Raw genomic sequence first — 13,450 nt, forward strand, 5'->3', positions numbered from 1 at the left:
TTGCCCCAACCCCAACAGCATAAAATAATACATACAAATTAAAATACTACATATATTAAAGTTTTAATTCAAACTTCGTCGCAACGTATATTAATCGAGTCTGTTCATTAGCTTGAAGTACTGTACCATATGTACCTCAGTGTGAGAAAAAAATACTGGACTTCATGGAATCAAAATTACGAATCGAGAACGCACCCAGGGACATTAAATTGCACCGTGTCCATAGAATAGATCGGTATAACAGGGCAAAAATTAGGCCTATTGTAGCCAAATTTGCTTTCTATCCGGATCGAAAACAAGTGCGGAAGGCATCCAAAGAGCTAAAAGGGACCCGTATGGTATATCGGAACAATACCCCAGGGAGGTTATGGAAACCCGAAAAAAGCTTATTCCAATCATGAAAAAGGCGAGAGAAGAGAATAAGGAGGCCTACCTGAAAGTGGATAAACAAATCATAAACGGTCGTGAATACAAGTCGAATGCTTAAGAGAAATGTGGGAGTGTTGTGAAATGTGTAACCTGGAACGTTGAAGGGCTCACAACGGACAAGTCTTCATCACCGAAATTTGTAAAATTACTTTCACAACATGATATTATTTGTTTACATGAAACATGGACAAACTCGAAATCGAATATTAAATTGTCTGGATTTAGTTATCCAATACATTCATATAGACGTTATCAAAATAAGCGTGCGAAGCGTGCAAGTGGTGGAATTATTATATATATTCGCGATAATATACGAAAAGGGGTTTCAGTTGTTAAAAATGAAATAGATTGTCAATTATGGATTAAACTTGATCAACATTTTTTAATACTGAAAATGACATGTTTATTGTTGTGACATATATTGCACCTGAAAATTCACCTGTTCACCCACGATTTGATGGAGATATTTTTAAAACTATTGAATCTGATATTAATACTTTCAGCGAGCTAGGTGCGGTTTATGTAACGGGCGATTTAAATGCAAGAATTGGTCGAAAACTAGATTATATTGCATATGATCGTAGTTTAAGTAATCTTGATTTTATAGACATTGACCATCCTCTGCCTAGGGCAACTTGTGATTTGAATTCAAACCGCTTCGGGGACGCATTACTAGATTTATGTTTGGCTACAAATTTTCGAGTTGTTAACGGTAGATAACATAACGATAATAATATTGGTAAAATAACATGTTTTACACACAATATGCAGAGTTTAGTTGACTATCTGTTAACACGGTCGGAAAATTTTGTAAATATCTTGCACTTTACAATACAAGATTTTAATGAATTTTCTAATCACGCTCCCGTTGAATTTATTTTAAAAATTGGGGCAACTAGCAAAACATAAGCGAGGACGAAAAACTTTTGTGAAATGGAATCCCATTCACAAGGAAGCTTTCCTTTCAAAATTATCGGGCGAAATTGCGAATCTCGAGTTAAGTTTAAAACGAGGGATAGATAATAACGATGATGCAGAGGAACTAGCATCAATGTTTACTCAGTACTTAACGTCTAAAGGTAATCCTTATTTCGCGCACACTATTAACTGCGATAGAAATCAATTCGATTCACATGTCAAAAATAAACAAAAATGGTATAATGCGGAGTGCGAAAGTAAACATAAAGAATATAAGGATGCTTGATACAATTATAACCAAATTAAAAACGAGAGCAATCGACAGTCAGTATTAGAGAAAAAAAAATCGTATAAATATTATTGTCGTAAATGCAAGACAGCTTTTAATAGAACTTTAGGACGCAAAATGGATAGCATGAAATCTAAGTCACCTAAAGACTTTTGGAAAATGTTCAAAAAAGATCACCAAATCATAACGGAGAAACAATTAAATTAAATGAGCTCGTTGAACACTTTAAAAACCTGGCTAAAAACGAAGGTAAAATAAATAATGAAACCAGTATAAATTTTGAGATATTGAGATAGTGGTCCTCAATCGCAATTTCGACAGTAACCATAACTCTGAAAGTATTTACCCGGAGCTCGACAGATACATAACAATCGAGGAAATTATCATGGCAACACAACGATTAGGAAATAATAAGGCATGTTCTTCGGACAATATAATATACGAATACTTTAAAGAAAGTGTTCATGTAATAGGTGATGCATTGGAATTGTTATTTAACCATATTCTCAAGTCCGGTAAATTTCCTCAGAGCTGGTCAACGGGTCTGATTATCCTCCTTTATAAAAAAGGCGATCCTTCAATACCCAACAAGTATAGAGGTATAACCCTTGTGAGTTGTTTTGCTAAGTTATTCACGATTATACTCAATGAACACTTACAAAATTGGGCTACAGCTTACAACATTTTAACTGACGCACAGTTCGGTTTCCAACCGGGTAATAGTACGGTCGACGCATTATTTGTCCTTCAATCATTGATTGAAAGTCATGTCAATAATAAACAAAAACTGTGTTGCTGCTGTGTCGATTACTTAAAGGCATATGACTTAACGCATCGTATGCATCTCTGGTTTAAACTCATTAGGTCCGGTATCGATGGCAAACTCCTGTCCGTTTTTCGCTCTTTGTATAACCAGATTAAATTAGGTGTCAAACATATGAATAGTATTTCCGATTTATTTGAATCCGATATCGGGTTATTACAGGGAGAGATATGTTCGCCAATACTGTTTTCATTATTCTTAAATGACATTGAGTTGCACTTACAAGCTGATATAAATTCGGGCGTTACAATTGATCAATTATCCATTTATCTTCTATTATTCGCCGACGACGCAGAACTAATCTCAAAATCCGCTGAGGGTTTACAATCATCCATGAACAATTTGTTTGAGTATTGCACAAAGTAGAATATAACGGTGAATGTCGAAAAAACAAAAAAATGTTATTTTTCATAAAGGCATATTTAAAAAAGGCTATATATGGGTGTACAATAATAATCGAATTGAAATCGTGAACAATTTTAATTATTTAGGAATAGTAGTTTCAAGCAGCGGCTCGTTATTACAAGCCACTAATACTTTATCAGCCAAAGCGCTTAGAGCGATGAACGCATTATTTACTGTTACAAAATCATTGAATGTATCTGTTAGAATAATGTTAAATATGTTTGATGCATATGTTGCCTCGATTCTAAAATATGGAAGCGAGGTATGGGGGTTTACTAAAGCCGAAAATATTGAGCGTGTCCAACGCAAATTCTGTAAATCGCTTTTAAGTGTAAAAACTTATACTAATTCAAATGCTTTGTATGCCGAATTAGGGAGATACCCGATGTATATATGTCGATATTTGCGAGTAGTTAAATATTTCTTAAAATTGTTCAACGAAAAATCTTCTAACTGTATTTTAAGTAATATTATTCGTAAACAATTTAAAGAAGCATGTGATAATCCTCATTCCAAGTCATGGACATCAAACGTTCGGAAACCCTTGCAATGGTCAGGTTTTAATGACATATGGTTATATCCAGAATCTGTTAATGTTAACAGCTTTATTATAATGTTTCGCAATAGATTAAAAGATTTGTTTATTTCAAAATGGCGAATTGATGTAAATGACTCTCCATCCCTATATTTGTACAAAGAATTGAAACCCATTTTTGAAAGATCCATTTATTTAGACAAAACTGACAATGCGAAATTTAGAAACATAATCGCAAAATTGAGATTGTCTTCCCATGTTCTATTTATAGAAACTGGTAGGCACCAAAACATTCCAAGAAATGAAAGAACATGTACATTTTGTTCACTGAATGAAATTGAAGATGAGTACTATTTTGTTCTTATATGTCCTTTATATGATAATATTAGAAATACATGTATACCTGTTTTTTACAAAAGAAGACCAAGTATGTTTAAATTTTTTCAATTGTTGAATGAGACTAGAAAATCTGCATTGATACGTCTAGCTAATTTTTGTATAAAAGCATTTAAACTTAGAGCCGAAAATTTATAGTCTTATGAGAGAATAGTTTTTCCGCAAAATTGTGATTTTGTAAATAATTTCTAACTGCATAATGTTTATATTTTATTTTTCTCAATCACTAACGGATCATAATCATTTACTTAACTTTGTTTAACAATTAAGAGCCTTCTCTTTCATATTGCATTCTCACAATAATCATCTATGTGTAAAAATGCATAAACATTATTTGTTAGTTTGGCGCATGTGTATTTATGATTGATTTATTGTTTTTGACGATGAGCTGTATATGCTTAAGTCGCAAATAAACTATCTGTTCTGTTCTGTTCATATTCAAAGTCTGCGCAGAATGAAGCATTGGGCGATAATTAGCCTTATACATAAAGGAATGCAAACGCACTGGTAAGTTAGTACAGAAAATAAATACTGTTTTCGGATCATTATTGCTATTTCTAAAAGTTTGTAAACGCATTTCATTTAACGTTCATGTATTTATAAATGAATACGTGTTTTGATCCACATATATTACAATGGCCTTGTAATGTGAGAATGATGTTGACCAACTTACCTGGTACATGTGTTTGAAAAGATACGAGAGGGTTATTTGCAAAGTGACCATTATGTTCAGACATGCAAAATAACCTGATCTAACTTTTGGTAGTAACGCCTGGAATGTATCTTTCCACCTACCCATTTCGGTCTCAAAGTAGCACCGAACGTGGTTTCTGTACTTTTGTTTTCCCACTTACAAAAATATCATTTGACCTTTGAACTGTAAGTGAAAGTGAGGTTGAAAAATAGATTTGTCTTCATTATTTCATTACAACATCATTATTAATTATCGAATTAATGTGTATTCAAACAATATATTTGTCCTTATAACATTTTTACCCAATATCATCCGTGTTTATTTTAAAGATTCATAAAATCGTTTAAATTTATTGAAACTATGAATACAATTACATAATAGATAGCATGATTTGTTGATTTTAACACTTTTTAAAGACACCTTCGAACATGTATATGTGTGTCTTAATGCTAAGACCCCTATTTAACTTTTATAACCTCGAACATGCTCACATTCTTAAGACGGTTTACACAATTTCAAAATAGCGGTGTTCTTCTGTTTTGAGTTCAATAGTTTTTAAACTATGCATTTTTTATCATCTTTGCCTTATACGTTTTTTTCACATAGAATGACAGTATTCACAGTTTCAGCTTTTTATATGCGAGCGATAGTTTCAACAATTTCACATACTTGTCAATACAATACAACACACTTTAACGGAGATGTTTTTATCTACATTTTGCATATGAAAACGTTAAGTGTCTTGATATCATTCGGACATTTTGATTTTCAGAAGTGTAATTGCGTCAGCATGGCAGTTTAGAGAACGGCACAGTGTCGATGGCAGACCCTGGGCAGTCCTCTTCATGCCCGGAAGAACATATCCTCATCCTTGACTGGGTCCCGTTACCGCAGGTCACTGAGCAGTCGCCAAGGAACCACTTACTCCAACCTTAACCAATATCCACATAGTTGTAAAGCACAGTAGCCTACAGTCATATTCTGACTCTTGTTCGGTCAAATCAGGTTTTCATGATTCATAATATATTTCATCCAAACAGTTATTACGTAACTAATACTTTTTATATAGGTTTGATTATAAACTCCAAGCTTAACCAATATCTACATCGCTTTAAAAACGCAAAACAATCTGTCTAAATATATTTGGTCCAATACGGTGTTAGTGATTCAGTAAACATCTCGTAGAAAACGTTTATTATTTAACTAATATTTAAATCAATAAATATATAAATTAAAATCTAAAATCATACTTGGACATTGTGCAAGCGTGCACGTGCTGGTTTCATGGTTGACTCCAGAGCAGTTCTGACCCCCGAAGGCGGGAGCTGGATTCGTACATGTGCGTGTCCGATGTATGTGACCATGTGCACATGTGACGTCACAGTGTGACCATGGTGACCAAGATGACCAGGACCCATCCACTTAAATATAGCAATCCTTAGTAATAATTTAAAATAATCTCTGAGCTGTGTAAACATATTTATAGACGTTTCATTTGATAGACGACATTTAATTATGCAGTCGTCTTTCCTACCATAACGTTCTTAAAGTCAGTGACAGATGATTCTTGACAAACTAAATATACCTTTGCAAGGCATGTCCTGACAGTGAACTATTTCGCTGCTGTTTCCCACACAATCCTCTACGTGGCCAGTAGAACAGCGACGTACACGTGTCAGGGTCCCGTTTTCACATGTCACAGAACACAGGTCATTGAACCATGGGGACCAAAGTCCTAGAAAATGAAATATGTGCTCAAATAACGCAGTATCATTACATAAATGGGAGTCATGAAATAAGTGACGGGTTAACTTCATATACATATAATCAATATTTAATGAAAACCTACTTACATACAGATGATTCAATATAATTGTTTCACTTGCAAAACAATGTGGTGCGAACCATACAATTATGAGCATATTATATCCAATTGAAGTTCTATCAACATAGATTGCTTTCATCATATGTTTTCTAGACAATATTGATGGTTTGATGTTATTTGAGACGTCATTCCTACCATAACGTTCTTAAAGGGACCGTCAACCACAAACGACGAAAAAATAAAAGTTCTAAAATACTGTATTTTGTTTACTATTATTATTTAATTTTGATTAAAATATCACGACTGGTATATTACATTACTTGAAAAAAGTTCATATTTTCAGCATATTCGGTAATACAATTTCGCAATTTAAAATCGAAATTACATCGCGAATATAGATGACATAACGAGATACACACACTTAATAACGCAAGTAGATTGATTATTTTATATATAAATCATAAACAATTCACTACGCATGCACAATTTGCACTTGACGATGATGATCAATCTAATTGCGTTATATATAGTTAGCTCGTAGTTACCAGTTGGAAGACATACCCCCCGGGACTACCCAGTAAAATTGTATACCGAATATACTGAAAATATGAAAACTTAACAACGTTTTTTAAGTAATGTAACATACTAGTCGTGATATTTAAATCAATATAAACTTATAGTTTTCAAAAATAGGGTATTTTAGAGCTTTTATTTGTTCGTCGTGTGTGGTTGACGGTCCCATTAAAGTCAGTTATAGACGATTCTTGGCAAACAAAATCTACCTTTGCAAGGCATGTCCTGACAGTGAACTATTTCGCTGCTGTTTCCCACACAATCCTATACGTGGCCAGTGGAGCAGCGACGTACACGTGTTAAGGTCCCGTTTCCACATGTCACAGAACATTGGTCATTGAACCATGGAGGCCAAACTCCTAGAAAATGAAATATGTGCTTGATGGGCTAAAATAACGCAGTATTATAACATAAATAGGACAAAGAAAAATAATGACGGGGTAACTTCGTACAAATATAATCAATATTTAATGAAAACCTACTTACATACAGAGTGATTCAATGTAATTGTTTTACTTGAAAAACACTTCGGTGCAATTACAAACCATACAATAAGCAGCATATTATTTCCAATGAAAGGTCTATCAATATAGATTTATTTCATTATATGTCTTCTAGAAAACATTGATGGATTGATGTTATTTGAGACGTATGCAAACTTTTAATATTTAAGCATGACGCTCAGCAGGGTAATCTGTCAGAAAATGTTGCTACATGTTTATATAATTTAATAATTTCTGAAATAAAAAGAGTGAAACGAAAACAACTTTCATATAATAGTACAGTACTTTTATGACATAGGATCAGTAATTGATAAAAGGTTCAATAACCAGGGACGTTTCTAGTGCGCGAATCCCAAAATGTTTGCACAAGTTATGCTGAAATCGAAGATTTGTTACTAAGGTCAGTTCGAAAGTAGATATCTGAAATTATAACATTGTAGTTTGCTAGTGGAACATTCAGATATGATCTAAATATTGCGCCATATTCAATTGAACATTCAAACATTAGAAGTCCGATGTATCACAGCATATTTGGGTTTTGTTAAACGGGATAATGTCGATATCTGGACCTTTATCTGAGGTTTCGTTCTCATAATGTGTACCGCGTCAGTCCGATGTCGACAGTTGACCTCAATGCATTCATAACTCTTTAAATAAAACCACAGACTGACATACAGATGCTTGATTAACAATGTAGTCAAGAGACGGCTCATCTGCCATTTCGAACACCCGCGTAATTAAGAGTACGTTTAAATTGTGTTTCGTTTTCAGATAGATTTAAAACATTAATGAAAAACTACCAATGTTTGTAAATTGAATAATTGAATTTAGCAATACATTATAGTATTTAATAATGACCATACCAAGAAATGATATAGTATGTTTAACCAAACTGTTAATGTGCAAGTACCTAAAATACAACAATTAAGATACATGATATATTAATAAAATATCAGGCACATAATTTTAATCAATTAATAAAAGTGTTGTATTTTTCATTTTATATTTTGTCACTTCATTTCTCACAATACTCCGATGAATCTAAAAACTAACAGATCGTGTATTTAAATATCTACCTGGACATTTTGCAAGATTACAAACTCTATTTTCCTGGTTCGCTCCAAAGCAGTTCTGACCTCCGAGGGCGGAAGCTGGATTAGTGCAAGTGCGTGTCCGATGTATGCGACCGTTTGCGCACGTGACGTCACACTGTGACCATGGTGACCACGACGACCAAGCACCATCGACTATAACTAAACAATAAGAACTGCAAACATGGGAAAGAAAAACAATCAAAGCATATAGATATATAATGCTTTTAATTGAGTCATTAGAAAACCAGCATCAATGGCAATGACGACGTCATCGATTTATCGTCATATTCATTATTTCAATTTGTTAGCGATCAAATGATTTGCAGTTGTGCGTAAGAAGTTTGTTTTCGCTTGTGCATTCGGAACGTTACAACCTACGGAATAATTATCGAACTTGAGTAAACACAAGTAATACTATATCAATCTAAGTTGTATTATGAGTTTGCAATCTAGTCACTCGTTATAATGATAGAGAATTAATTGAAGCATGCTTGTATGTTATGCGCTGTTTTTGCACTGAGTAAGCGATTAAACGAGGCTTTGGTTGGTCGCAAAATATAGTCGAAAAAACAAATCTACACATATCTGAAATTTCTTGCACGTTTTTACTGCTCTTAAATATTTACCTAAAGGGGCCTTTTCACAGATTTTGTCATGTTTTGAAGTTTGTGATTAAATGCTTAATATTAATAAATGTAAACATTGGATCTAAAAAGATCAAGTTATAAATTAAGAATAACATTTAAAAAAGGATAATCCTTTGCAGGGCTCGAACACTGATCCCTGGAGTCCTGGAGTAAAAAGTCTACTTCTAAGTCCACTCGGCCATCCTACATGCTTTACATAAGCAATCCTTGAAGTTTCACAAAATATAACGACAACAACAGAACTCTCCAAAGTATTAATTCGTTTCGCGTTGGAACGCTGTATAATTTTCCGGTTTTTAAATCGTCAAAAGATGCATAAAATGCTATTTAAGAGCATGGTAAATGTTCAGTATTACTGTTTTTCCCACAAATATCATTATTATATAGACGAAAATATGCGAATCTGAAACACCATTTTTCAATTTTGTCAATGTACCCAATCGTGAAAAGGCCTTTTTAAGAGAACTTTAAACAAGTATTTTTGGTAGTCATATATGGTTCATAATAATCAACAGAATATATTTATGGTAGACATATTGAATGGAAAAAAGACTGATTTTCTTGAATTATATGGTTATATAAAACAATAATGTCTGAATTACATTACATCACAAAAGCAGAGTTTTACTTACTCGGTTAGGATAGCTCGGGAAGAAATGCGAAAGAGATGATTTGTACGGTTTGAGGCATGTCAAATCTCGTTTAAATCTCGGCTATTTCTATATTTGTTTGTTGGCATGCGCATCTTTTCTAGGAAATTTAATCTTGTATTGCCACTTAATTATTGAAAGAAAATTATTGTTATAATCTACAAACGCGAACTGATACTTTTCGCAATTTGGAAAGTATAATCTTAAGAAACTTGTTCACAATACTGAGATGACCTCCGGCGACTACACATACATGAAAAGCGCTTTACGAGAGCAAATTAGATACCAAAAACTACGCCGACAATTGAAAGGGTCATGTGCGGTTCATGGTGAGAGAAATCCTTGAGGACAGTGATGGCAGCAATCATAATGACGATCGCGATAGTATCGTCCGTCCATCAATTCCAGCAAACGAAAGCCATGCACTGAATACAAACATCGCTGGCGTACATATATTTGTTGATTGCGACTCTGATATGGCCTGCTGTATATTCTTCAACGATGGGATGTTGATGAAGGAGACATTGTGAAAAGACCTCGCACTAGCTAATGCTTATCAGTCCATATAAGACATTTGCTAGAAGACTGTGCATGAAAAGAAAATGTTGATGCTTAAGTGTTTTAGGCTTTTTTTTTTTACAGAAAACGTGCTTTTCTGTTTTCACGCATGCAGACAATAACTCAAAGGGGCAACAGAAGTTTAAGAGTCTAGTGCGCATGGCCTTGTGCTGATGTTAATCAGACAGTGCAGTTTATCATGACTACATCCAAAACCAAAGCCATACACAGCAGCTCTAAGGACACACGGCAACATTCCAAACGAGGAGTTTTAAAGCTGCAATTTCAATGCAGTGCTGCTTGCGAAAAGTGGAACGCACGGCGGGTTAACATTACCGCGTTCAAACGCATTTGGTTAAAAAGCTTTTCACACTTTAATTTTGCCAAACGGAGAGTGGATTCCGCATGGACATTGTCGGGGTTATAAGAGTGGAAGAGAATGTATACTCACTGAGCGACCCATACTATCGACGCGCGCAAGATTGTTATATTAATTACATTGCATGTGTGTAAGCCTATTTGTATAAGTTAAACGTAAATGCCATTGATAACAGATTACAGGTTCTTGGACTATGTGCAGAAGGCCTTTTGGACACCGTACGGTATCGTCCCTTCACTTGCGAATTTAGTCATATCGATTTACCGACGACCACAGGTTTCTGCTTGAGACAATCGCAATAGAAAAATCAAGACAAAATATGGCATTACCAAAGAGCAACACAAAGACGCCATCCGTTAAAACAACAATATAATTTAAATTTCAAATGGTGAAAGATATTACAATCATTAAATACATTTTTGAGGAATTCGAAAAACAAACGTGAGGTCAAAATAACGTCGTACACACCCATTTCGGCTTCAAAGTGTTGAACGTGAATGGGCATCATTGAATGTTATGGTTAGACATGTATTACTGTTTATACGTATATCGAACCACATACCGAAAATATAGAGAAATTACAGAAAATATACCAAACCAAAAAATTGACAATTTGTCATAAATGCTGGTTTTCTGATAGCAAGATTTTTATGTATATTTATAATTTAGTAAATAATATGATATTCTCTAAAAAACACACTTAGTTAATGGTTTTTAATTTTTTTTTAATACTTTGCAAACTTGAGATTTTCTATTACCCAACACATTTTTGAAACTTAGAAGCGATGCAACTCCAGAAACACGATTAGACAAGCAATTATTGCTACAATCCATTTTTATGTGAGTTACCGATTGCCTTCACATCAATGACAACATTTGTTCGCTCTTACGAACATCAATTGTTCATTTAGCATTTATTACAATATTGCTTACCGTTACAAGTTTTCTGAGTGAGTTCTGCTGTGATTGAACTTAAAGCGTCGAAGTTTGCGACCTGGAATGTGTGGTTGGCATCACTAGCGATAGCAAGGAGCTCATTGTAATAAACACGGACTCCAGTGCAAAATTGAATCGCCACTGCTATGCCTTCCATTGAACCTTGCAATAAGGCGACCCTAGTTTTTATTCTTTGTTGTTTACTTTTGTAGCGTGTCTCAATGTGTGGCATTCGTTCACCCGCCTCAAATAAAGGTTTTACGGGTTAAGATGAAAAATGATCTATTGAGTTTTCAGCTGGATTTCCATTTGATAATCATTTGTGTGTATTCATTCAAAGTTTGAAGAAAATGCTTCTTCAAACTAAGTGCAAGGGCAAAGAACGTTTTATATTAAACTATTGAACAGTGATTTGGATGTTTTAGCACATAACAACAACATTTATGCCAACTGGAATCAAACAAGCGTTGTACACTATACCTGATCGGTCAGGCATTCATCATGACAAACAATAGTTACATCAATTGTCTATTTTTATTAAACATGCAAAGAATGGTTATGGGGCCACCCAGTTCTTATAACTCAACGTAGTTGAAAGATACATCTTATTTGACTTCAAAACAGACATTGGAGTGCGAACTATGGAAACTATGTGAACCATATAACAGATGTAAATTTATGCTTCGTTAATGTCAAAAATAAGGGTACCAACAACAAGATTAATGCAACTTTAGTTTACTGTTTTAAATCACAGAAAGGACTTAAACTATGATCAGCCATTGTCATGCGTAGGTTCGAAAGGCTGTTGGATCTGGTTGGATAAATAAATGGACAGTCACCATCATTTCATGCATCTAGCATCATGCATTCAACGACCACTACAGTTCATATATTACACGTATTGTGGATGTACAGGCATTAATGGAAACGAATCCGGCGTTCTTCACGCCTACTTAGAAAGATAGGACGACGACCTCGCCATGTACATAGGCATGTTGACCAGCACATGTTACGCACAAATCAAGGACGGGTTACATAAACCAATTCATCAACAAAAACGAGTACACACAACAAATATTTGTTACACTCGTTTCTCTAGCAAAACTAAATTATAAAATCATATGTTTTGTTTAATGTAAAGATCGTCAGATTTACCAAAACGTGAAACGTACTAACTGTTATAGCACTCAGATAACACATCTTCTAATAAAAATTGAAATATTTGTTCGCTGACAAACTACACCGAGCATATAAAATATAGTAATTTAAGAACGGCGAAAAGTTGTGTACTGACTCTTTTAAAATATTTAAGACAAATGTATACTTTATACTCGCCACTCAGTTCTATGAGTATCAATGTAAATGAATGTCAGCAGAAAAATAATGTGTTCTAAAAAAACCATTGAGTAAGTTAATTTATATTTTGTTTCACATTAAATCTACTTGCGTTATTTATAGTAAACTGGTATTTACCTGGTACCTGTACCCAGTAAAATGTATTACCGAATATACTGAAAATATGAAAACTTAACAACTTTTTTCAAGTTGTGTAATATGCCAGTCGTGATATGGTAATCAATATTAACTAATAATTGTAAAAAATACGGTATTTTAGTACTTTTCTTTTTTCGTCAATCGCGGTTGACGGTCCCTTTAACATGCAAAACGTGTTCTTAATTTAGCAGATTTGTAGAACTCTTAAGGTCTATTTGATTGAATCACCATGCAAATAAATTAAGTAAATGTATGGCATACATATTATTTTACTCTTATGATACATGTTTTTTTGTATTGTT

At 34.0% G+C, this 13,450-nt stretch overlaps 2 protein-coding genes across 4 annotated transcripts in view; one reads left to right on the forward strand and one right to left on the reverse strand.

Moving 5' to 3' along the window:
- Positions 1-13,450, forward strand: part of LOC127836235 (uncharacterized) — a 478,549-nt gene that overhangs the window by 199,840 nt on the left and 265,259 nt on the right. The gene's annotated exons all lie outside the window — the stretch shown is intronic.
- Positions 1-13,450, reverse strand: part of LOC127836244 (thrombospondin-2-like) — a 160,591-nt gene that overhangs the window by 115,091 nt on the left and 32,050 nt on the right. The window contains exons 3-4 of one of the 2 annotated variants that reach the window (XM_052362732.1): positions 5,740-5,910; positions 5,181-5,420 (exon numbers count right to left, since the gene is read on the reverse strand). In XM_052362732.1, the coding sequence (XP_052218692.1) occupies positions 5,275-5,420; positions 5,740-5,910 (317 nt within the window). In that variant the 3' untranslated portion in view covers positions 5,181-5,274. Of the gene's footprint in view, positions 1-5,180; positions 5,421-5,739; positions 5,911-13,450 lie in introns of those variants that run through there. The other variant, XM_052362733.1, reaches the window with a different exon arrangement.

Source organism: Dreissena polymorpha, chromosome 6 (genome assembly GCF_020536995.1).
Source record: "Dreissena polymorpha isolate Duluth1 chromosome 6, UMN_Dpol_1.0, whole genome shotgun sequence".
Lineage (NCBI taxonomy): Eukaryota > Metazoa > Mollusca > Bivalvia > Myida > Dreissenidae > Dreissena > Dreissena polymorpha.